The 27,446-nt window shown below is 40.6% G+C and overlaps 1 protein-coding gene across 4 annotated transcripts in view; it reads left to right on the forward strand.

The window, feature by feature from the left end:
• Positions 1-27,446, forward strand: part of CDK14 (cyclin dependent kinase 14) — a 738,271-nt gene that overhangs the window by 570,116 nt on the left and 140,709 nt on the right. For all 4 annotated transcript variants that reach the window (XM_061164852.1, XM_061164850.1, XM_061164851.1 and 1 more), the window contains one exon: positions 23,533-23,581. In XM_061164852.1, the coding sequence (XP_061020835.1) occupies positions 23,533-23,581 (49 nt within the window). The remainder of the gene's footprint in view (positions 1-23,532; positions 23,582-27,446) is intronic.

A 27,446-nucleotide genomic window follows, 5' to 3' on the forward strand; every position in this document is an offset into this window, starting at 1 on the left:
AAGCGTCTTTTAATTTCATGGCTGCAATTAACCATCTGCAGTGATTTTGGAGCCCCCAAAAATAAAGTCAATCACTGTTTCCATTGTTTCCCCATCTATTTCCTATGAAGTGATGGGATCGGATGCCGTGATCTTAGTTTTCTGAGTGTTGAGCTTTAAGCCAACATTTTCACTCTCCTCTTTCACTTTCATCAAGAGGCTCTTTAGTTCCTCTTCACTTTCTACTACAAGGGTGGTGTCATCTGCATATCTGAGGTTACTGATATTTCTCTCTGCAATCTTGATTCCAGCTTGTGCTTCTTCCAGCCCAACGTTTCTCATGATGTACTCTGCATATAAGTTAATTAAGCAGGGTAACAATATATGGCCTTGACGTACTCCTTTTCCTATTTGGAACTAGTCTGTTGTTCCATATCCAGTTCTAACTGTTGTCCAAAGGGATGGTACCATTTGGCTGTTATGAGCAATGCATGAGAACTTCTTCTTCACTCCATGGGGTGTGTCAGACTTTTTGATTTTGCCTGTTAGCTAACAACAAAGTTCTTAATATAGTTGTAATTTGCATGGGTTGAGCATCTTTTCATATTTTTCAGAATCTCTTGTAGTTCCTTTTCTGTGAACAGCTAATCACTTTTGCCCAATTTACAATTGAGTTATGTGTCATTTGTCATTTTCTTAATTAATTTCTAGGATTTCTTTATATATTAGAGAAAAAAATTCCTGGAATTTTTTAAATGATTGTTTCTAACTTTTAACCAATTTTTAAAATAATCCTCATTCACATATTTTGCTAGATTTGTTTAAATTGTTTTGTCTCAAGAGAAAAAAATCTGTGTGGCTTAGAACAGTAGGGTCATTATATTTTTTAAAAAAACCAATGGCTGGGGGAGGGAGGTTGGGAGGGGGGATTGAGATGGGGAACACATGTAAATCCATGGCTGATTCATGCCAATGTATGGCAAAAACCACTACAATATTGTAAAGTAATTAGCCTCCAACTAATAAAAGTAAATGAAAAAATAAAAAAAACCCAATTGCTATTATAGATAGATATATGTACAAATTTTTATATATATACATTTTTAGGAAAAACCAATTTATATTTTCAAATGGATTGTTTCATGACTGTCATCTGGATCATGAATAAAGCTTAAAAACTGAGTCTCTTGAATGTAGCATCTGCTCATTTAATTCCTAATAGGTCTTTTTAAAAATTCATTTACTCATAGTTCATTTCTATAGAATAAATTAAGCTTATTTATTAATGCAACAGTATGTGCTGAGCACCATTTGTGTGGTTAGCAAGTGGGAATATTGCAATGAATAAAACCCACAAGACCCTGGTGGGTGGGAAAGGTGGACAATAAGTAAAATAGATTATGAGGTGGTAGAGAGTATAACAGAGGGAAACAGAACAACAAATGGGTTCAGAAAGTTGCCGGGAAGGGAGTGATTTGCAACTTTAAATTGTAAACATAGTCAAGGAAGTCATCCCTGAAAAGATAACGATTGACTGAAGGACAGGAAGAGAGAGAACCAGGAAGGTATTTGAAGGAAGAACTTTCCCAAGAGAACAGCAAGTGCAAAGGTCCTGAGAAGGGACGGATGGGTGTGGAAAATGAGGTCAGAGGCAATAGCACTGGGGCAGTTCATAAAGAACCTTGAGGGGCTACTAGGAGACCTTCACCCTTTACTCTGAACAAGACAGAAAACACTGGACCATTTTGTACAGGAGAGCATGTGACCTGGGTTACATAATGGTAAAAATCATGTCACACTGGGTCTTGTGCTAAGATTGGCGGCCCATGGAGAATTGGGGAGGTCAGTTAGGAGACCATGATAGAGTCTAGGGGGGAGATGATGAAATGTGCGTGAATAAGATGGTCTTACTTTCTCAACTGCTCCATTTTAGCTCAGAGCTTAACATGTTTTCCTGGAAAGTGGGGCCAAAGTGAAGGAACATTTTGAGAACAATTGTTAAGATATTAAAGGAACAATTAGATAACAGTTGGGATTTATTCTTTAGTATTTAGCATGAATGTGTCCTCCTCTGCACTTATATTTATGCTAACACAAAATTCCTTTCCCTCTGGTCTCCATAGCAACCAGGCAGCGGGGCCAGGCCACAGCTGCAGAAAATAAATAAATATATGTAACACACAGGTGCACATGTGCACACACACACGTGCGTGTATTACATATAATAAGGAATCCAACCTTGGAACTTTCATCATTCACTTCTCTTTAAATTTCTCTCTAAAGAATTGGGAAGTGAGTCTGTGTCTTCTTTGAACCTGACTGCCTTCTCATTTCTTTTCCCTCAGCCTCAAGTTCTGTGGTTTATGATCTCCAAATGAGAGGTCTCTCCATATATGAAGTTAACCCTAAAAATGCATGCCAGCATACAGTAGGTATAGACAAATACTGTTTGATTCCACTTATATGAGGTACCTGCTGCTTCTGCTGCTTGGTCCCTAAGTCACGTCCGACTCTTAGCGACCCGGTGGACTGTAGCCCACCAGGCTCCTCTGTCCGTGGGATTCTCCAGGCAAAAGTACTGGAGTGCGTTGCCATGTCCTCCTCCAGGGGATCTTCCTGACCCAGGGACTGAACCTGCATCTCTAGCTTGGCAGGCGGCTTTACCACTGCACCAGCTGGGAAACCCTCCATTTATACAAGGTACCTGGAATAATCAAATTCGTAGAGTCAGAAAGTACATTGGCAGTGCCAGGGGCAGGGAGGGGGAATGGGGGCTTAGTGTTTAATGGGGACAGAGTTTCAATTTAGGAAGGTAAAAAATTTAAGAGGTGGATGATAATGAAGGCTGCATTAGTGCCACTGAAATGTACTGTTAAAGGTGGCTAAAATAGTATGTTTTATATTATGTGACTTTTACCACAATAATAAAAAAAAAATTTTTTTTAAATTAGAGGTCTTTCCCTCCCTGTCTCTCCCCTCAGTCCTCTATCTTTCTCTCCCCGCTCTCCGCCTTCTCCCCACCTCTCGTACCAGAGTGGCTCCTTCTGTCACCACCTTCAGGATGCTTGCCGTAGATCAGCCTCGGAGGCGCGAGGTGACCCTGTGCTATTCTTAGCACTACAGTCGTTCTGTCACCTTTGATGAGATTCATCACCAGCCAGACCTCATTGTCTATCAAAAGGTAGAGTCCATCGCAAAATGCTGGCATGTGCCCTTTCACTTGGCTCGTAGTGACTCACTCCCAGCATGCTTTTGCGTAATGCCCTCTGTTCCATTTCCTTCTGGGACAAGAAGAGTCTTCCCCATCTGGGTCCCAGGACCACTCTGCCCTGCCTACTCTACATCAGCAGAGGCCACATGGCTCATGCACCTCTGATGAAGTGATGCTTGGAATTTGGGCTTATAAGACAGAGCATTAATATTTTTTTAAAAACATCTTGTGTGTGTTTTGGAGGGATTGATTGGATTTTGTAGACTTGTAGGGCTTCCCAGGTGGCTCACTGGTAAAGAATCTGTCAGCAATGCAGGAGACACAGATTCGATCCCTGAGTCAGAAAGATCCCCTGGAGTAGAAAATGGCGACCGACTCCAGTATTTTTGCCTGGGAAATCCCTGGACAGAGGAGTCTAGCAGGCTATAGTCCAGGGTGTCACAAAGAGGTGGACTCTACTGAGCAGGGACACTGCCTGTTTGAAGATAAAGCTAGGATGCTGGACGTCCTGCCGTGTGTGAGGCAAGCCCACATTTGCCTCGCATGACCTGCCAGTCTGTAGGGAACAGGCCTGAGAATTGTGGTAATCCCAGATCAGGGCAGAATATAGGTGCTATAGGCAGATTATAGGCATTTGAGTTTCTCCAGACTGGTAGAATCAGGGTGAGGGATTGAGAATTCTGAGAAGATTTTGTGGTTCTCTGCTGTCAAGGAAAACTGCAGGAGTGGAAGCAGCGTTTTGGTTGTGCCTTAACTATTGAAGCAAACTGAACCTAACAGCGGAAAGGTCCGTGGGCATCTCACCCTGCTCCGTCTTTCGTAAGGCAAGGAGCCCGAGGTCAGAGATATGGAAGGACTTCCCCAAAGTCAGCGTCAGGTGGAAGTAGATCCCAGGAGGTCTCAGCCTGGATTTCGATTCAGTGCTCTTTTTTTGCAGTATGAACCATGGGTGATCATGCTAGTGCATTTGTATTATAATTTCTCATTTACTTTCTTCTAATGAACAGTTTCTTGACAATTAGGCTAACAAGAAAGTAGCCAAAAAAAAAAGAAAGATCTGATTTCTGTATTTAGAAACCACAAGCATCACTTTTGTATGAAATAGTTTGGGCCCCAAATAACATGCAGAGTCCATATGTGATACTTGTATTCATCTCTTAAATGCTTCCAACACAGGGGGCATTCAGCAACTATTTAATGACCAGTTATTAGTCAGGAGTTTAGAAAAGGAAGGCACTGTGAAGTTCAGGGAGAGACAAATGTTCCTAGACCAGAAGCAATTCAAAGTAATGAAATTAGCCTGAAATAGTTCTATTTTCCTGAATAAAGCAAGGAAACAGAGAATTTCTAAAGCGAATGTATTATTCTGAAGAGAAAGTTATCTAATTCAAGAAGCAGTTTGAGGAAAGTTTATTAAAGTCTGCAAGAGTTTCTTGCAGTGAATGCAGTAAGATAAAAACAAAAGAATTCGCTGTTGGAAGCAAATTGCAAAATGATAATGTTTTAAATACTCTGTGCCCAAAACTAAGCCCACAGACACACTGACCTTGAAGGTATCAGGCAAGTTTGGATTTAGTTGTACTCAGGTTCTGTAATGAGGTAAAAAACTTGTCAATCCTGCCTATTCACAGGCCTAACTGAAGTCCCCAAACTAAATTGATCCAGACTTCTTAATTGCAGAGGAGAGATGTAAATTATTTCAGGAATAGATACCATGGTGATAACACCTTATATTTATGTTGTATTTTAATCAGTACTACTTACAAAACACTTCAACATATTATCGCATTTGGTATTGAGAATAACTCTTGAGTTGTTACCATGTTACTTGCTAAGTTACCCTTAGTGCTGGTGGCCAGCTACAGTCCATGGGGTCACTAAGAGTAGGACACTACTGAGAGCCTAAACGACCACCACCAGAATACTGGAGTGGGTTGCCATGTCCTCCTCCAGGGGGTCTTCCCGACCCAGGGATCGAACCAAGTGTCCTGCAGCTCTTGCATTGACAGGTGGAATCCTTTCCACTTGAACCACCTGGCAAGTTAGGTGCTAATGTTACCCTCTATCAGTATGGGTATCTTCTTTGAAACTTGTGCTTCCAATAAATTGTCAACTCCAAACTCCCTCTGTGGATGTTTAGTTTGAAATGTCCAGTCCTTGGTACATGTATGGGAACGGCTCAGTTTCATGGTTTGCAGAGCAGAGGAGATCTGAAGCCTAAGCCTTTGTTCACACTTGGGACTTTCCCCTGGTCTTTAAAAAGGTAATGGAAAAACTGGAAGCAGTAGAAATTGTTCAGTGGGATGTTCCTTGCAGGGAGGTTGAGAGGAGGGCAGTTTCCTGAGAGGATGTTGGCCTGCAAAGACCACACCTGCTGTTAGGGGACAGTTATGGGCATGTGGGGTCATCTTCCTTACTTTTCCAGAAGCTTCCCGTCCACTCCCTCCAGCTCACAGAAGTCCTATGAACGTTAAAGGAGATCATCCCTTTTTACATTCTCTTTACCACCTTTTACATACTTACTTTTAAGAAGATTTGAACTAATATAAAAGTGCTTTTAAATCATTAAGAGCATGTATCTACAAATTAGGATTTTGTGCCATTTATATTGTGTCCTCTACCAGTATTTCCTTTCCCACTTAATGCTTTTCCTCAAGAATCCCTCTTTATGTCTTTTTTTTTTTTTTTTTTGAGTGATTGATAGAGAATATAACAGTCATGGGTTATGTCTGAATAGTCAAGGATGTAACTATGTGACGGTTATAATAATTGACTTGAAAGATTCTTCTGCAAATCTCTGGCCATCATCTCAGATTTTTTATTAGTTTGTTTATTTTTATTATCTATTTTTGGCTGTGCTGGACCTTCGTTGCTGCCCGCGCTTGAGCTTTCTCTGCTTGTGGCGAGCAGCGGCTTCTTTGCAGTTGTGGCGGGCAGCTTCTCCCTGGGGTGCCTTCTCTGGTGCGGCTTGTGGGTTCAGTAGTTGTGGCACGTGGCTTAGTGGCCCCATGGGCATGTGAAATCTTCCGAGACTTGGGATCAAACCTGTGTCCCCTGCGGTGGCAGCCAGATCCTTAACCACTGAGCCACCAGGGAAGTCCTATCTCAGGCTTTATTGCTAAAAACCCTGTGGCTCTGCCTGCCCTAAGTCTCGGGACATTTAAAGCTGTCTCCCTGCACCACCGACCACCACCTTTTCCCAACTCTGTGCTTCCTCATCCCACCAGTAAATGCCACTACCGTCCCACAGTGAAAAAGCCAGTTAATTAGTACATTTATGGGGTGCATGACCTTTACAGAGCAGAGGCGGTTAAACAGTGTTAAACGTGACAAGAAGGTGGACTGTCTGGGCTTTCGTGCTTTCTGATCCTGGCTCGCGCGCTGTGAGTCACTGGTGGCTTCGAGCAGGGGAGAAAATGCTGGAGCCGAGAGCTCACATTTCAATCAGCAAGGGCCAGATGCTCCAGACACTCTCACATACGCGGATTCTTAACAAGTGCTCTCTGGGTGCCAGGCAGCCCTGGAGGTGCCAAAGACACAGTCGCGAACAAAGCAGATAAGCCCGGGGTTTATGGGGTGTCCGTGCCAGAGGGGAGACAGGTAACAGACAAGTTACAAGTCAGCATGAGGAGACGTGACCCGGGACAGAGCTGCGGGGGTGGGTTCCCGATGGTGGAGAGCTAGGGCTTTTACTGGAAGTGCAAAAGGAATCAGTGAAGGGTTTTTGAGCAGAGGAGGAAACTGATGTTGTATGTTTTCCGAAGGACCTGCTGGCTACAGAAAGTCACGAACCTGTTTCAGAGATGGAAAGGGGCTTCATCTCAAGTGTGAACTCCTCTTGATTGATGGCTTCTGCCCACGACTCTGGGCTGAGAAGGGTGCATAATAGCAAATCCAGGCTCAGAGAGTCATTATTCTCACACCATTTAACAGTGGTGCCGTAGACACGGGCTGCAGGCTTTTCCCCATAGGTCTATAACTGACCAAGGATTTGATATGCAGAAAAAAAGTCATACATGTGGCCAACACTATAAAATAAAAATTTTAAATAGCCAAAAATCGTGATAATTACTGAAAATGTAAACTGATAATTCAGCTCTTCCCCCATAGGCAGACCTGTGGGGGGAGATATCTTTATAAATTGTAGAAATTCATTTCAGTGCAAGGAAGGGTCCGTCTATACTGACTTTCTGGCTCTCTGCTTGAAGAATTTCCTGTTTATTTTCACTAGAGGGCATCCGCCATGAGGGAGACAGTGTCCGGGAAATGCCAGAGAAAATGTAGTGAGATTACATGCAGTGAAATTCTTCTGAGAATGGCTGTGGGCATGCGTGCTCTGTCACTTCAGTCATGTCCGACTCTTCTTGACTCCATGGGCTGCAACCCACCAGACTCCTCTGTCCATGCAATTCTCCAGGCAAGGATAATGGAGTGGGTTGCCATGCCCTCCAGGGGATCTTCCCGACCCAGGGATCGAACCCGAGCCTCTTCTGTCTCCTGCAATGGCACTTTACCACTAATGCCACCTAGGAAACCCCCTGATCATGACTATGGAACAATAACTCTTTTGCCGATATAGAGGTGGAAGGAAAAAAATCTTGGTTTCTTTTATTTAAGATCTTAGTTAAGTAATATTTTACCCCCCTAATATTTAAATAACACATAATAAATGGACTACTGACAATTAGCTCAGTTTTAAGATGGTGGTGAAATTTCCTTCACTTACACCCACCCTTGATGAGCGCTGTCGGAGCGAGCAGACAACAAAGTTGAGATTATTGAGAAGAGACATAAATGTGTATGCGCACAGATGGTTTTGCCTCTGGAGCCAGCTTTAGAGTCAACTCATAGTCTCTCAACTAAAAAAGGATTGTTGATATTGTCTCAGAAAGCCAATCCTTGCTCTCCACTAGTGCCTTAAAATCACAGAATCACAGGAGTTTGAAGAGTATTCACCTGTCTGTGATTTTTATTCATTTCTTTAACTGTTGGCGCAGAAGGTAATTTAGAATAGTTTAAGTATTTACCCTCCCTGGAGTAATATTGCTTTCAATATACCGTGTCTGCCTTGTGTATGTACAGCATAACGATACAAGATGATCAGTTGTTAAAGCTTATTATTAATAGTAATTTCCAGCGGTAGCAACAGCTCGCAGATATCGAAAGTTTCTTATGTGTTAGACACTCTTCCCCGGAGAAGGAAATGGCACCCCACTCCAATACTCTCGCCTGGAAAATCCCATGGATGGAGGAGCCTGGTAGACTGCAGTCCATGGGGTTGCTAAGAGTCAGACACGACAGAGCGACTTCACTTTCACTTTTCACTTTCATGCACTGGAGAGGGAAAGGGCAACCCACTCCAGTGTTCTTGCCTGGAGAATCCCAGGGACGGAGGAGCCTGGTGGGCTGCCGTCTATGGGGTTGCACAGAGTCGGACACGACTGAAGTGATTTAGCAGCAGCAGACACTCTTCCCAGCTCTTGAGGGGATTTTCCTATTGAAGATTCACAATAATTCTAGGAGGTAAATACTGCTAATTCTCCCATCTGTGAGGGAAACTGAAGCACTGACAGATTTGTCTTTTTTTTTAAGTAATATGTCCAGGATTACTGCAACTTGGCAGACATTTGTCTGGCATTTCCCATGAACACAGACAGATTTGTTCTAAACTAAAAGGGTAAGGCTCTGCAACATGTGGAAAGGGAGTCGGGGGTGGGGAGAGTACTGTTTGGGTCACTACTTGTTTTTCAAATAGACTTCATTACTTGTTTCTTTCTTTGGCTGTGCTGGGTCTTGGTCGTGCGTGTGGGCTTTCTCTAGTTGCAGCAGTGGGGGGCTTCTCCTCACTGTGGTTTCTCGTGGCGGAGCATGGGCCCTGGGGTGCACAGGCTTCAGTACTTGTAGTTCATGGGCTTAGTTGCCCCACTGCATGTGGGATCTTCCCGGCCCAGGGATCAAACCGGTGTCTCCACCACTGGCAGGCGGATTCTTAAACCCTGGACCACTAGGGAAGTACGGTAGACTTATATTTTTTAAGAGCATTTTAACGCTCACAATAAAACTGAGCAGAAGGTAGAGAAATTTTCCATATGCCTCCCGTCCTCACACAGCCTCCCGCCGTATCAACATCCCCCACCAGGGTGGTGCGTTTGTTCAGCTGATAAACCTACATCATTACACCTCAGAGTTCATAATTTAGGGTTTGGCTTTTGGTGCTGTATATTATGTGGGTTTGGACAAATGTATAAGGACACATGTTTACCGCACAGAGTAATTTCACACTCTTGAAAAAATCTTCTGTCCTCCCCTCATTCATCCCTTCCTCCCCTCTAACCCCAACAACCGGTGATCTTTTTATCATCTCTGATTTTTTTTTGCCTTTTCCAGAAGGTCTTATAGTTGGAAGTGCGCATGTGTTTTAACTGTTATTTGAAGGTGCTTTGATCTGCTGGTGCTGCTGAGGTCAAAGTTCAGGTCTCTTCCAGTGGAGACATGCAGAGATGTCATGGTGTTGTGGCTGCGAGCACTGACTCCACATCCAGGCTGCCTGGGTGCACATCCCAGCTCTGCCGCTTCCGAGCTGTGTGACGCAGACAAGGCGGCCAGTGTCTCCGCACATCGGTTCCTCTGTGTCTCAGATGGAGAAGATCTCGTCCCCTCGTGCACATTGTTGTTATGTGGACTAAATCAAGTTCACAGGCGCAGACCAGTAGGACACAGGACACGTATGCTAAATATCACAGAGGAGGCTTGGATCACCCAGCTCTTTGGTAACAAGTCATAAACCAGGAACTGAATCCCGGTTCAGCCTCTGCCACTAGCCTGTATCATGGCCTCAGACAGCTCAACCTTTCTAACCTCACTTTAGTCGTTGATAGAATGAAGTGATCAGACCACAGGATGTCCCCTACATACGAACGCGTTCTATTCCGAGAGCGTGTGCTTAAGTCCAGTTTGTTCATGAAGTCCAACAAAGTCAGCCTAGGTACCAAGCTAACACAATCGGATGTAGAGTACTGTACTGTTAGAGGTTTATAAGACTTTTCACATAAATAATACATAAAAAGCAGGAAATAATGAAAACATGTTTAATCTTAGACTATAATACGTTGACAAGTACAGTATGCAGTATACAACAGCTGACATACAGGGGCTGGCATCGAGTGAACAGGCAAGAAGACTGGCTGGAGGAAGGAGAGGAGGGGGAGATGGTGGAGCTGAAGATTGTCAGCAGTAGGGGACGGAGGGCAAGCTGCAGTTTCACTCACATCTGACATTCCTTGCTGGAGCCAGACACGCATGCATGCAAGTTCACACCTTGAAGGTTCATATGCAGGGGACCTGCGATACCTGATGGCTCGCATTGCCCCTCGAAGGTACCATCTTCCTGATCTCTTTCCCCCTGTGGAGAGTTTGCATGGAGGCATGGGTGGGGATGCATGGAGACCGAGACACAAAGTCTTTCTTCTCCTTTCTTTTCTGAGAGCTGTAAAGATTCTGTCTCACTGGGGACTAGTACACTTTGTGATAAATGCCTAACAGATTGAACTTTATTTCCCTAAAGAAAAGCATCTTATGGCAAGAGAAGTGTCCTTTGACATTTAGTTTGAGAAAGGTGTGGTTGGTGTGAAGACCTCAGCTGGGAATATGCACACACAAACCCATGTTTCTGTGTTTATCTGTTAGAAAAATCAAATGCCATAGGAAATAAGAATGTTTAATGAATAGAGTAGATGTTTGTTTCTAGAAGTTGCTCAGAAGTTGTTCTTTTTTTTTTAACTCTATGAGTGTGTTTTTTTTTTTTTTAAATTTAATTAATTAATTTGTTTCGGCTGTGCTGGGTCTTCCCTGCTCTGTGCGGGGTTTTCTCTAGTTGTGGTGTGTGGTTTTCTTATTGTGCAGGCTTCTCTTGCTGGGTTGTGGCATGCAGGCTTTAGTAGTTGCAGAGCATGAGCTCGGTAGTTGTGGCTCCTGGGCTCTAGAGAACAGGCTCGATTGTTATGGCACACCAGCTTAGTTGCTCTGCAGCATGTGGGATCTTCCTGGACCAGGGATCGAACCCCTGTCTCCTGCGTTGGCAGGTGGATTCTTTACCATTGAGTCACCAGGGAAGCCCAGAGATTGCTCTCTGAAAACACACACCGTTGGTAATGAAAGGATGATTTGCTGCAGCTGGGTCAAGGCAGGATGCTTCAGTCTCCTGTTTCCAGGACTGAAGATGGCTACTCAGCTTTTGCAAGAAACCCCTCTGGGTTTTGCAACAGGGCAGTATGATTCTGTTTTGAGTTAACGTGTCACATCAGAGCCTCTCACTGGTAACGCTGGGGCTGTGTCACATCACAGCCAGTATATATTTGGGGAATAGCAAGTGTTTTAAAGCTGTGAATTGCAGTGGTGCAGACATACAAACTATTTCTAAAATGCCTTTTTGGACTACTGTGCTTCTTTGGAGTTGAAACATCTAAAAATCCCTGTATTTTGGAACAAGTGTAGCCCTCTCTGGGATAGACTTTTATCTGCCAGCGTGTATGCCTGTTCAGTCGCTCAGGTGTGTCCAACTCTTGGCGACCCTGTGGACTGTAGCCCACCATGTATAGAGAATCTGTCCTTGCGATTCTCCAGGCAAGAACACTGGAGTGGGCTGCCGAGCCCTCCTCCAGGGGATATTCCCCAGGGATCAAACCCAGGTTTCCTGAGTCTCTTGTATTGGCAGGTGGATTCTTTACCACTGAGCCACTTGGGAAGCCCCAAACTCTCATCTCTTACACATGAATTCTTACTTCTGGTCCATGGACTATAGATGTTTTAGATCCAGTTTTTCTGTATCTTGGTCAGAATATCAGCTGAAACGTTGACTGCTGGCTTGGTTTTCCTGATAACTATAAGAAAGTCAATTTTGCATAAAAATTCTTTTGAATACCTGTAAATAGAATTTTCTACTATCGATGGCCCCTTAACACTGGGTTCCCTGATTCCTTGTAGGCTGTGGATGACCTTGTGGGTGTGGTGCCCTGCACTTCCAGAGTGCCTGGCAAAGTGTGGACATGAGAGATATTTGTAGAGTGAGTGAGAGAATGCGGACTCCTCATGTCTTCTAAAAGATTCATGGCTGTAATCTGCCACGTAAGCAATTAAAGTGATAGTTGGAAACATCAGAGAGTGACTCATAACTTTGTGTGTTGTCCATTCTTCTAGAGGACTGAACCCTTTCTGCTCCACTGAAACTATCTTGAGAAAGGCATCAGGTTCAATACCTGAGCCAGATGATGGCTCGGCCACAGCTCTTGGCTTAAACCATTACTACTTTCTTACAAGCTCAGGAGGAAAGAGTAAATGCATTTGTTAAAATGCAAAATAACCCTAAAGAATGGAAATTGTGAATAGATGAATATATGGCTTAGAGGCATTCATTATAAAGTACATCTGACATTTCATGTGGCATTTGGGGCATACTCATTTTTGTATTGACTTACAGTTATTCCATGATATTATTAAAAAATTCAATGCTATTAAATCCAAAAAAAAAGAAAAGTGTTCTTAAAAATCCTGGTTTAGCCTTCCAAGTCCCTTGAACATTATTGGAGTTTTTAATTGGTTGGTTTTTTGAGTACTTACTTGTAAGTTTTCCCATTATTGAAGTTAAAAACGTAGCAGTCTTACGAGATCCAAAAAATATACTGGTGAGAAGGAGATACGGAGAATAAAAGTTAAAATTACCCTCCTAGAGTATACAGTACGTACATCCAAGCAAATGGGAAAATTCCAATTTAGGTTTCATTTGTTTTCACAACTGCCTCAAGCCATCTCAGGTTTAGGTCCTTTTCTTCACCCTGCTCTTTGCTCTTTTATTTGTAATTAAATTTTTTTTAAATTAGAGCATACTTGTTTTACAATGTTGTGTTAGTTCCTGCTGCACAACGACGTGAACCGACCGCATGTTTACATATATACCTTCCCTCCTGCGCCTCCGTCCCCCCACCCCTGTTTCACACCTCTAGATGGTCACGGGGCCCCGAGCTGAGCTCCCTGGGCAGTACGGCAGCTTCCCACTAGCTATCTGTTTTACACGTGGGCGTGTGTATATGTCGGCGCTGCTCTCTGAACCATCCCACCTTCTCCTTCCTACCTGTGTCCACAGTCCATTCTCTATGTCTGCATCTCAGGTGTAGCTCTTTTAAGCTGGGAAGCTTCAGAATGAATGGTATTGTTCACCAGTATTTTCCCATGAAATTGCAACAAATCATTGCATATAAGCATGGCAGTTTGAGCAGAACCTTTCCAGCCTCCGTCCCCCACCCCCACCACGTCGCAGAACAAGTGATTTCTTCTCTCTGAGCTCTCCTCCCCGGCTCCCTGCTGTGTGCGACCATCCTCTGCTGTGTCCCTGCAAGAAGAGGAGAAGGTGAAAATCAGCCTGCAGGTTTAAATTAATTGCAGTTCTCAGTTACACCGTGAGTTGGCCAGTGCTTTAAATCACCGCATTCTAAACTTCTAGTTTAAACATAATTGGAGAGAGAAAGCTGACATTAAAGTAGTGACAGAATAAACGTAACTGAAGAACAGTGTAAAGCACCCCTAGTCAAATACTGGAATAATCTGTGAAAATTGTTCATAAGCAGTTGACTGTTTTACTAAATACAGCTCTTCCTGATTTGGGGCACTAATTTAAGCCCTTTTTTGTTTTCAAAACTTACCTAGTGAATTAGGTTGCTTTCATGCTAATGGAACATTATTTTTACTCATAATGCAGTTGTTTTCAAAATAGAATTTAAAAAATCTAATTCTAAATGTTATACATGCTCATCGCAGAAAATGTTGGAAATAGCTCTGTTTGAAAATGTGTGCTTTGACAGTTAAGATCTGAAAGATGTTGGATACAAGAGATCAGGTCTTGTGTGTTACTGGAACTAGCTTCAGATATTTGAGTTTGTCCTGTCTTCATTTGGAAAAGAAAACAGATGTAGTTAGTGTCTCTGCCTCTGGGCTCCCAGGGGACTGTGTCCATATCCACACTGTGGCGCTTTTCACCCTGTGTTGGTAATTCTGTATTTACTTTGCTGGGCCACTGAATTATAGGCAGGATGTCCTCATTTCTGTGTGCCCACCGTCCATGGAGTGCCTGATGTACAAGCCAGTGCCGGGTGACATTTGCTAGAAGAATTTAGAGTTTGACATCCCTTCTATGTGGAATCTATAAAGAAATGAGACAGATGAACGTACAGAACAAAAAAGAGACTCACAGACTTAGAGAATGAACTTAAAGTTGCTGGTGAGGGATAGGGGGAAGGGATAGTTAGGGAGTTAGGGATGGATATATACACACTGATGGATATACGTATTTAAAATGGATAACGAACAAGGACCTACTGTGTAGCACAGGGAACTCTGCTCAATGTTACATGGCATCCTGGATGGGAGGGGAGTCTGGGGGAGAATGGGTTGCGTGTGTGTATGTATGGCTGAGGCCGTTTGCTGTTCGCCTGAATCTATCACAACATTGTTAATTGGCTGTACCCCAATACAAAATAAAAAGTTAAAAAAGAAAGAGTTTATGTGAGTTGTGATGGAAAGTAAATGAAGGAAGGCTTTTTCCTTTGTTATTTTTTCCACTTTCATGTGACATGTTTCACTATCAATTTTGGCTCTTTTATGCACGTCTAAAACTGACATATTGTATTTCTGAAAAAAATTTTTCTATTAGCATATCCTGTCAAACTCTAAATAGAGGCAATCCTTAGAGTTCATATTTGTGTGCAGTCATTAATTGCTAAGAATGATAATTTGCTGGTAAATGCAAGATTGTATTAATTTTATCTGTAATGGAATTCTTCTTCCTTCCTGAAATCATAGCAAATTATTAAAATTGCTTGTGGGGAGTACAAAGTTAAGGAGATCAAATTTGTATTACAAGGACATTTGATGTATTTAATTTTTAAAATATATCTTGCTTTTAAAACACCAGACTATATTTATTATGCATAATAATAATTTTTCTAAACCTCAATAAAAAGCCATTTCTTCTTTCTTTGTCAGTTAATTCTCAAACCTAGAATATGGCGTTACTTTTCTGTTCTACACCAACTGACTGAATTATGTTGGGTCTTATATAATGCAATCTAGTAGAAAATGAATGCAGATGTTATTCATTCTTTTGAACCAATTAAATACATAATTTTTGGTGAGTGCTTTTGCCTGTAACTTTAAAACAGTGAATGTTTGTAATCAGGGCTACTCCTCAGCTAGTGTAAACCACTGAAGCATAATGGCTGGTTTCTGTACTGGTTGGTCCAAGCCTTGCAGAGTATTAAATATTTTGACAATTACCTCTGCTTGAAAGATGACTGAAACCCATGAACGTGTCAAATAGTTTCTGAGTCATTGTGGGAGTATTAATGCATTCTCAGAGTAATAGTACCTGATGCGAAGAGCTGACTCATTTGAAAAGACCCTGATGCTGGGAAAGATTGAGGGCAGGAGGAGAAGGGGACAACAGAGGATGAGATGGTTGGATGGCATCACCAACTCAATGGACATGGGTTTGGGTGGACTCTGGCAGTTGGTGACAGACAGGGAGGCCTGGCGTGCCGTGGTTCATGAGGTCGCAAAGAATCGGACATGACTGAGCGACTGAACTGAACTAATGAAATTCCAAATCTTTGAAACCTGGAAATTGGAGAGCAGTAAGTGCTCCGGGAGTCATCCTAACTCCTCCCTTTCTGCCGCACCCCGTGTCCAGTTCATCAGCAAATCTTACTTGCTTCACCGTGAAAATATTTTCAGCTTGTCTTCTCTCATGGCGTCCACTCTGTTGCCGTAGCCCCTGTCCTGTCCTGCTGTTGTGATAGCCTTCATTGCTCTCCCAGCTTCCGCCTTTGCCTCCAGTGGTAGTGTATTCTCCAAACAGAGGCCAGGGTGAACCTTTAAAAAAATACTCTAAATCATAACCTAAGGGCCACAAGTCTGTGTGAGCGGTCTTCCACCCACTCTGTCTTCCAGGCTCACTGCAGACCTGCACATCTTCTCCTGGAATGTGAGCTGCTTGCGGGCAAGAAGGTCTTCTCTGGTTCGCTCCCATATCTTCCGTTCCAAGAAGTATATTGGCACACAGTAGTTGCTCAGTGGATAGTAGTTGAATGAATGAATCTCTGCACAGATTTCTAGTCATTTCTCTTGAATAAACTCTGTATTTAGAGATAGGAAGCTGAGTATGTTCTTAAATTTCTTTTTGTTCTTTTTATCTAACAGTATTGTTACATGTGAAACATACCAAAGCAAAAGCAATATAAATCATTTGGATTTTCTTTAAAAACTTATAATTCAAAGCAGATAACAACAACAAAAGGTACCAACTAATATAAAGCAGAATTAAGTCTATTAAGTATTAAATTATGAAAAAGAAACGAGATCAATATGAAAAAGAAATCACTTAATTCTGCTGTATGCACAAATCCTTTCTAAATGGAAAGATGAAAAAAAAAATTTTTTTCTGAACCTTTATCGAAGTACACTTATTCCTATATTTTATATTAAAAGCTACGTTTGGTGGCGGCTTAGTCATTAAGTTGTGATCAACTCTTGCAACCCCGTGGACTATAGCCCTCCAGGCTTCTCTGTCCATGGGATTACCTAGGCAAGAAACTGGAGTGGGTTGCCATTTCTTTCTCCAGAGGATCTTCCTGACCCAGAGATTGATCTCTGGTCTCTAGCATTGCAGGCAGTCTGCTGCATTGAAGGCAGATTCTTTACCAACTGTGCCACCAGGGAAGTCCTTAAAAGCTAAGTTTAAGAGACACTAACGTGTAAAATATTTTACTACACACGCTAGTAAAATAATGCTTAAAATTCTCCAAGACAGGTTTCAGCAATACGTGAACCATGAACTTCCAGATGTTCAAGCTGGTTTTAGAAAAGGTAGAGGAGCCAGAGATCAGATTGCCAACATCCACTGGATCATTGAAAAAGCAAGAGAGTTCCAGAAATACATCTATTTCTGCTTTATTGACTACACCAAAGCCTTCGACTATATGGATCACAGTAAACTGTGGAAAATTCTGAAAGAGATGGGAATACCAGACCACCTGACATGCCTCTTAGAAACCTGTATGCAGGTCAGGAAGCAACAGTTAGAACTGGACACGGAACAACAGGTTGGTTCCAAATAGGAAAAGCAGTCCGTCAAGGCTATATATTGTCACCCTGCTTATTTAACTTATATGCAGAGTACATCATGAGAAACGCTGGGCTGGAAGAAGCACAAGCTGGAATTAAGATTGCCAGGAGAAATATCAATAACCTCAGATATGCAGATGACACTACCCGTATGGCAGAAACTGAGGAAGAACTAAAGAGCCTCTTGATGAAAGTGAAAGAAGAGAGTGGAAATGTTGGCTTAAAGCTCAGCATTCAGAAAACTAAGATCATGGCATCCAGTCCCATCACTTCATGGCAAATTAGATGGGGAAACAGTGGAAACAGTGGCATACTTTATTTTTCTGGGCTCCAAAATCACTGCAGATGGTGACTGCAGCCATGAAATTAAAAGACACTTACTCCTTGGAAGGAAAGTTATGACCAACCTAGACAGCATATTAAAAAGCAGAGAAATTACTTTGCCAACAAAGGTCCGTCTAGTCAAAGCTATGGTTTTTCCAGTGGTCATGTATGAATGTGAGAGTTGGACTGTGAAGAAAGCTGAGCACCGAAAAATTGATGCTTTTGAACTGTGGTGTTGGAGAAGACTCTTGAGAGTTCCTTGGACTGCAAGGAGATCCAACCAGTCCATCCTAAAGGAGATCAGTCCTGGGTGTTCATTGGAAGGACTGATGTTGAAGCTGAAACTCCAATACTTTGGCCACCTGATGCAAAGAGCTGACTCATTGGAAAAGACCCTGATGCTGGGAAAGATTGAGGGCAAGAGGAGAAAGGGACAACAAAGGATGAGATGGCTGATGGCATCACGGACTCAATGGACATGAGTTTGGGTAAACTCCGGGAGTTGGTGATGGACAGGGAAGCCTGATGAGCTGTGGTTCATGGAGTCGCAAAGAGTCGGACACGACTGAACGACTGAACTGAACTGAGCATGTATGAAATAAATAAATAACAAGGATTTATTGTACAGCACAGAGAGATATAGCCATTATTTGTAATAACTTTAAATGGTGTGTAATCTATAAAAGTATAGAATCCCTATTTTTTACACCTGAAACTACTATAGTATTGTAAATCACTGTCCTTCAGTGAAAAAAAAAAGTCGTTTGATAAATATTCTCGTACACGTATTTTTATTCACTTGACTTTTAGGTTCAATTCATTAGATGAATTCTTATAGATAAAATTGCATAATCAAAAATTTTTTAAATAATTGGAAAGATACAACAGATTGTTACATACAGAAATTATATATCAGCCTTTTCAGATAAATACTTATTTTAATGAAACTCCAACCAGGTTTCCAGTGGGATCTTTGTTTATTGTGTTGATGAACTGTTTTGTTTGAAATTCACCTTCCCTCGCCAGCCAGCCTTAAGCAGCCCTCACACTCTACTTCATGCCTCCTTGTTTTATTTGCTAGAACACTGTCTTTTCCCTCAGCTTTATTGGGTTATAAGTGACAGAGAGCACTGTGTAAATCTAAGATATTCAGCACGGTTATTTTATATGTGTATATATTACAAAATGCTGCCATAAGTTTAGTTAACACATCCATTACTTCACATAGTTTCAATTTTTTATTTTATAGTGAGAACTTTAAAAATCTAGTCTCTTGGCAACTTTCAAATAAACAAGCAGTGCAGTATTGTTAACTGTAGTCACCATGCTTTACATGACAGCCCCAGAACCTATTCATCTTCTAAATGAAAGTTTATACCCTTTGACTACTTATCCATTTCCCCATCTCCAGCCCTACACCTCAACCACATCTGTTGTCTGCTCTCTACTCCATGAATTTAAGTATTTTTTTAGATTCCACATAGAAGACAGATCATACAGTTTCTGTCTTTGTCTGACTGATTTTGCAAAATAAGCCTCAATTTCCATCCATGTTAATGCACATGGCAACATTTCCTTCTTTTTTATGACTGAATATGTGCGAGCTGGACAGTAAAGAAGGCTGAGCACTGAAGAATTGTTGCTGTTGAATTATGGTACTGAAGAAGACTCTTGAGAGTCCCTTGGACAGCAAGGAGATCAAACCAGTCCATCCTAAAGGAGATCAAACATGAACATTCGTTGGAGGGACTGACGCTGAAGGTGAAGCTCCAGTTTGGGCACCTGATGCAAAGAACTGACTCATGGAAAAAGATCGGAGTCCTGGGAAAAACTGAGGGCAGGAGAAGAAGAGGGTGACAAAGGAGGAGATAAGCGTCACCAGCTCAGCGGACATGAGTCTGAGCAAGCTCCGGGAGATAGTGGAAGGACAGGGAAACCTGGTGTGCTGCTGTCCTTGGGGTCCCAAAGAGTCGGACACAGCTTAGCGCCTGAACAATAGCAACATTCTGGTGTATACACATGCTACATTTTCTTTATCCATGCATCCACCAGGGGACCGTTATGGTGGTTCCATATCTTGGCTGTTATACATAATGCTGCAGTGAACATAAAGAGTGTGGAAATCTCTTTCATTTCCTTCAGATATTAATATATACCCAGAAGTGAAATGACTGGAGAATGTGGTGGTTCTGTTGTTAATTTTTTTGCACAACCTTTATACTCTTTTCCACAGTGGCTGTACCAATTTAAGTTCCCACCAGCAGAGCCCAAATGTGTCCTTTTCTCTGCATTTCTGTACATTCTAACCAGTGTAAAGGGAAATCTCACTGTGGTTTTGATTTTCATTTCCCTGGTGTTTAGTGAGGTCAAGCACTTTTTCATGCACTTGGCCATGTAAATATCATCCCTGGAAAAATGTCTGTTCAGGCACTTTGCCCATTCTTTAATTGGATTACTTGTTCTTTTGCCAGTGAGTTATATGAGTCCCTTCTATATTTTAGATATTAGCCATTTTTCAGATGGACTTCCCAGGCGGCTCAGTGGTAAAGAATGTGCCTGCCAGTGCAGGAGACATGGGACACAGGAGTTCGATCCCTGGGTTGGGAAGTTCTCTGGAGGAGGATGCCGCAACCCACTTCAGTATTCTTTCCTGGAAAATTCCATAGAGAGAGGAGCCTGGCAGGCTACAGTCCAGGGGGTCACAAAGAGCTGGACACAACTGAAGCGACTAAGCTTCAACACCACTGTTTTTCAGATATGTGGTTTGTAAATATTTTCTCCCGTTTTGTAGCTTGCTCTTTCATTTTGTTGATTATTTCTTTTGCCATGCAGAACCCTTTAGATCGATGTAGTTCCACGTGTTTGTTTTCGTTTTTATTCCCTGTGTTTGGGTATTGTAACTATAAAGTCATTATGAAGACTAAGGTCAGTGAGCTTTTTCCTGGTTTTCTTCTGTGGTTTCAGGTTTTGCGTTTAAGTCCTTAATCTTTTTCCAGGTTTTTTGTGTGATACAAAATAGAGGTCCAGTTTCATTCTTTTTGTTTGAGTATCATTTTTCCCCAGCACCACTTATTAAAGAGACTGTCTTTTCTCCACTGAGTATGTTGGTTCCCTTGTCAAACATTGGCCGTATTTATGCATGAGTTCACTCCTAGGCTCTCAATTCTGTTCCATTAGTGTTCCCTGTGTCTGTTTTTATGCCAGCACCATGCTGTTTCTATTCCTGTAGCTTTGTGCTATAGTTTGACATTAGGAGGTATAATGACTCCAACTTTGTTCTTCTTTCTCCATATTGCTTTGGTCTTTTGTGAAAGAATTTTGTCATTTTTTCCCTATTTCTGTAGAAAATGCCATTGGAATCTTGATAGGGATTATGTTAAATCTATAGATGACTTTGGGTAGTATGCACATTTTACCAATGTATTAGTTCTTCCAGTTATGAGTGTGGAATGTCTTTCCACTTATTTGTGTCTTCAGTTTCTTTCATCAATGTCTTATAGCTTTCAGTGTAGAGATTTTTACCTACTTGGTTAAATTTAATCCTGGGTGTTTTATTGGTTTTGATGTTGTTGTAAATAGGATTGTTTGTTTCTTTTTCAGATCAGTCATTGTTAGTATATAGAAATGTAACTGATTTTTGTTTATTGAATTTGTGTCCTGCAACTTCCCTGATTGTGTTGATTAGTTCTGACAGGTTTTTGATGGAGTCTTTAAGATCGTCTATGAAAAAAAACCATGTCATCTGCAAACATCAACAATTTTACTTCTTCTTTTCCATTTCAGATGTGTGTTTTAGGGGGTGTGGTTGGTCGGCTTCAGTTTTGTTGTTGTTAATTTCTTGCTTGATTACTCTGGCTAGGACTTCCAATACTGTGTTGAATTAGAATAGTGAGAGTAAGTACCTTGTCTTTTTCTTTAAGAGTTGTACCTTTCACTATTGAGTGTGATGCTGACTGTGGGCTTGTCATATATAGACTTTACTGTGTTGAAGTATGTTCCACCCATACCTAATATATTGAGAGTTTATATAGTGAATGGGTGTTTAATTTTGTCAGATGCTTTTTCTGCATCTATTGAGATGATCAGGTGATTTTTATCTTTCATTCTGTTAATATGACGTAGCATTATTTTTTGTTGCTGGTGGGAAATGAAAAGTAATCTGTCATCATCCACTAAAGTTTGAAATGTGCATGCCATTTTCCAAGCAGCTCTATATCGGGGAATCTGTGTAACAAAAAAGAAAGCATAAGTATACAGAAATAGATGTGCAGGGATTATTTATTGAAACATTGTTTTTAAGACAAAAAGGGACTGGAAACTACCTACATTTTCATCAGTTGGAGAATGGTCAAATAGTTTCTGTAATTCTATCCTCTGGAATATTACATAGGTTTGAAACAGTTGTTATACATTTTTCATTTGAAGGACTATTCAGTGTATATTATTAGATGCCTAAAAAATTTCAGAGAATGTTTTGTACCATCCATTTAAAAATTAAAATATTATATATATTTGTATATATGGATAGATTTTTATTTAGAAACATAAACATGTGGAAAGAGACATACCAAGCCAATAACCATTGCTATATCATTAGAAGTGAAAAATGGGGAGCAGGAGAAAATGTTATTAATATATATTTTATGCCATTGTATTGTTTAGCTTCATAAAACATGTATGCTTTCATTTAAAAAAATTTAATAAAGATTGTTCAATGGTAAATGTGAATATACACTATAGGATATTGGTGGTTTGGCTTTGCCTATGTGTAAATACTATATAGTATAAGCAAGGAGATCTGCACCACTGTATTTGGTCAAGTGTACATTCATATACCTATGGCTGATTTTGTTGACATATGGCGGAAACCAACACAACATTGTAAAACAATTATCCTCCAATGTATTTTATTTTATTTTTTTTTATATCTTTAAACATTTTTTTTATCCTCCAATTTAAAATAAATAAATAAAATTTAAAAACTAGGACTAGATGACCTCATGTTCTAGAGAATATACAAACATTCCAAGTCCTGCACTACAACAAGAATAAGGGAGTCCTTGAAGTAGAAGAAAAGAACCCCAGACAAAAATGTGGAAATGGAGGAAGGAATGAAGAACCCAGGAATGAGCTAACATGGATGGACTTGGAAGGCATTATGCTAAGTGAAGTAAGACAGAGAGAGACAAATGCTGTATCACTTCTATGTGGGATCTAAAAAATACAACAAACTAGTGAATATAACCAAAAAGAAGCAGACAGATGGATACAGAGAACAGAGTGGTGTTTACCAGTGGGTAGCGGGTGGAGGTGGGGAAGTGGAGGCACAAGCTGCTGGGTATAAGACAGGCCCAAGAATGTATCATACAAATGGGGAACAGAGCCAATATTTTGTCATAACTGTAAATGGAAAGTAAGTTTTTTTAATTAAAAGTAAACATTTTTAAATGTTTAGAAAAAAAAAAGATGTCTTCGTTGAGAAAACAGCAGGTTTCACTGGACTGATGTGGCAGTATTCTTCTATAAATCTACCTACAGTTGGCAGTCCAAAAAAAGAATTTGCATTTCTTTTTTCAACCCAGTTAAAACTTATTCTAAGAAAGAATTAATAGGAAGCCAGGTTACGAAACAAATTGCTCTAGACAAAAGAAAACAGTGTTTCATTGCTTAAAGTGTTAAACTCTTCTTGTTTTACTCTTAATAACTGTTTAATCTGAGGTGAAGACCTAGTTTGTCTAGCATAACTATGGTTAAATCCAACAGTAACTTTTTAAAAGTTTTTTTTTAACAAACTGTCAATATGGACATTTGGAATAAAGACTGTTTATCATTTTTCTTTTTTATTTCAGAACGCTTTACCCCGTACAGCTCTAAAAACCTTAGACAAGCATGGAATAAGTAAGTTTTTAATGCAGATTATGCTTTCTCTTTCTCTCTCTTAATTTTCAAAACCCTCCTGATAAGTTTCTCATGCCATTCTTCCATTTGTTCACCCGATTATCTATCCATCCATTCATTCAGCCATTAGACAGTTATTTAGTCCTGTTTTCCGGCCCCCGTGTTTCACCTGAGCCGACACTCTTCTGTGACCTTGGATTCCCAGAGTGAGGTTGTATTTATTGCTTTAGAGTTTTTAATCCTGAAATTCACTGTGGTCTCTCTTCTTCTAACTAGATTCCAAGAAATGTTTTAGCATCCTTGGATGCTAAAATAATGTTTCTTAAGTACAGTATATCCACTGACTTTCTGATCTGATTAATGTTGGTGACAACCTTTGAGCTAGATGAAACTGATCTTTCAAATGTTTTCAGGTTACCTAATTTTTTTTCCCCTGAGCCTTAATGGGAAGCAAAGTACATGTATCATTTGGAGTATATGTACACTGTTGATTTAATTTCTATTCTGTCATCAGACCTTGTTGAAGTTGTTTTATTGATTGGTTTCAAAATTTGATGACATCTGATGATCTGAGTGTCTCAAGTGATTCAGAGTTTTTTGGTTTTTTTGCAAGCCAGACTGCTAGTAAATCTTTGAAAGTTAGGAAGCAGAGTAATTGAATCACTCCCATTGATTGTGAGCATCACATCTCAAGAATTATGTTGGGGGAAATGGTAACTGGTTCTGCTTTGATTAAGTTAACTATTATTTGTCATAACAAAATTTTGTCTACAGGGAATTTAGTGTTATTGTCTCCCTTTTTACTGTTTTGACATGTTTAATTTTATATGTCATCAATTATGGAAAAAATAGAAACTTTTTATAATAAAAATGCCTTTAATCAATGCTGTCAGCAGATACCATCAGACAGCTTATTGTGAGGAACTCATGAAATGAATACATTCAGTTCTTCAGTGGATTCTTTGAAAGATTTGGCAGTTTATTTTGATTAAATTCATACTTAGAAGAACACACCAGTATAATTATTTTTGTCTAACACAGGACTTCACATTTCCCATTTGAAGGGTCAGTTCTTAATATCTAAATAGAATCTCCCCTGGGAAGCACGCCCTCAGCTGGGTGGGAACATTCTGTGTGTGTTCCTCACCCTTTTAACCTCCTCCACCCTAACTTCACTGATCAGTGGTCTAACATATTTTAATTAAGTGCTTTCATATACCAGGTACTATCTTCAGTATACAGTTCCCGTTTTAATTAAATCATCAAACACATTTCTCATAATTGCTCAAAAGTTTTGACCAACCTGGTAACCACTTTATGGAACAATTCTTGATAAAGCAATTGAATCTCTTAACTCCATCTCTGAAGTAACAGAAAAACGGGCAAGTCTATACAGAGTAGCGTTTGTGGAGAACAGCCTTCAGTTTAGCTAACCCTCCATTTCCTTCCTTCAGACAGAGCTGAAATGACTTACAAATCACCCAGGAAAATAAATGGCAGTTTTTATCCACTTAGAGTAGCTGAGAAAGAACAGGGCAGGAAGACATCAAGATTTTCTTGGATGCATTTGTTCTGTCATCCTTGGTGTTACAAAGTGGCTGTAACAACTCAACACCATTTCTTCAAATGACAGTGTCCAGAACCAAAGCCGGAAGCAAAGTAGACAGCAATAAAGGAACTTTCTCCCCATCCTGCTCGTATCAGGGAGGAATATCCTTGAGATGCCCAGAGAGATTTGCCCCTCTGTCTCTCTGATGGGTGGACCGCATATCCTCCCTTGGCTGGGCATTGGTAAAAAGGGAGGGGTGGGCCCCTTTGTCCCCTGGCCCTGACATCTTGTTGCCTGTAAGTCAGGGTTTTGTTAGTAGGGAAGAAACAGGAATGGCAGTTAGGTACAAGCAGTCCATGATAGCTGCCACCATGATCCGAAAATACTGTCTATTGTAGTAAACTAGTACATCTAGGTAGGCTTTTCTTTAATGCTCAATTACCTTTTCTTCTTCTAAATAAGCCAGTTTTAATATTTTAGTTCATATTCATTCAGACTCCAAAATTGTATATGTTACATGTGAAGATATGAACATGCTGTTTTATCACGTGCATCATCTCAAAAATAAATACAGTTCTTCTATGTCAAAAGAAAAAAAAGACAGGGAAGGGGAGGGGGAGGGCAATTGACGATGCTGCGTGATGTTAGGTCCACTGGCCTCTTGTGGATGGCGCCCCAACAGCATTTACACCTGACCCACTCCAGTGTCTCATTTTTGCAACTTGTATTCAGCACCTACCATCTGTATGCCCAGATGGATGGCTGTTTTTTGTTCAACCATTCATAGTGACTAGTGGAACGCCTCTCAGAGAAGATACTTTTGTCCATTTACATCACTCTGCCTCAGAGAAACTAGGTTGTCTCATCTCTTTCAAAAAGATAAAAACAGCGGAAGTAGTATTCAAGCTTTGCATTGCTTTGCTTCATTCTGACCACCTAAGACCTGATGCTTTCCTTCCTCTGAGAGGTACTGTTCATGTCACAGTTCTTGTTCAGTCGCTAAAATGTGTCTGACTTTGCAACCCCATGGACTGCAGCAAGCTAGGCTCCTCTGTCCTCCACTGTGTCCCAGAGTTTGCCCAAACTCATGTCCATTGAGTCGGTGATGCTATCTAATTATTTCATCTTCTGCTGCCCCCTTCTCCTTTAGCCTTCAATCTTCCCTGTGTAAGGATTTTTTTCCAGTGAGTCAGCTCTTTGAGTCAGGTGGCCGAAATACTGGAGCTTCAGCTTCAGCATAAGGTCACAATAAAAGTGATAAACTTCACTGACAAAATTAGGCTGGATAATACTCTGGTATTGCTGCTTTAGGAATTTTGAAAACTGTACATTGTTCTCAATCTTGAATTTTTTCTTAAAAGATGCTAGATTCAATAAATATGATATTGCTTTTGAGGGCAAGAAGAATTCCTCAGAATATGATTTTTCACAAAATAAGAACTCCGTTTCTCTTTAAGATGTCACTTTAGAAATATTTTTTATTTGCATTTTCTGTGAACATAGGATTTATATTTTTTCTACTAAAAACAAGTTCTAAAAAACTAAAGGAAAGATATATTTTTATGGAAGGTCTTTTAAATCATTTGATAGAATTGCAGTTAATATCATTCTTTATTTCTACAGTCACATATGCCTTTTAAAAAACCTAGAATTAATTCATAGTCATTTAGTAGAGTCCCGCCCTTAGATTACTTTAAAAGCATTTTAGGGAAAATATTAAAATTGAGCTTTTGAAGTGGTGTTTTAAAATTATAAACATGATATGTTTAGAACCATGCTATTTTCAAATCCCCGCAAGTCCTTTGTTGTTGTTGTTGTTGACTTAAGGGTTTATTTCACAAAACACCAAGTAATAAATTCATCACTAAAAATATAATAAAAATATGATTTTCTGGTATCCGTCATGTACTGAGCCCTTGAGTGATACTGTAGCCTCCAACCAATTTGAACCCGATGCGATTTACAGAGAAGTAAGAATTCAGAGATATGAATTATATTATCGATCCTTCCTCCAAATGGACTTGTGACCTTGTAACCATCATTAACATGTCAACATCCCCGACTTAAGAATGGAGTCTGGATTCAGAAGAATGGCATTTAAGGACAATTAGGCAAATGCTGGCATTCTCCCTTGCTGCTCACTAATTTGCTCGTCGTCGACGGCACAATTACGAAACCAAAGCAATTGCTAAATTCTCTTGTACAGCAGTAATAGGTTCTAAATAAAGTGAACTAATTTGCAAGGACTGGTTTCAATTCAATTTAGACAGGTTAATACAAGATGGGCAGGTTAATAGACAAATGTAAGTCACTTAT

This window comes from Dama dama, chromosome 18 (assembly GCF_033118175.1).
Source record: "Dama dama isolate Ldn47 chromosome 18, ASM3311817v1, whole genome shotgun sequence".
NCBI classification, from domain to species: domain Eukaryota; kingdom Metazoa; phylum Chordata; class Mammalia; order Artiodactyla; family Cervidae; genus Dama; species Dama dama.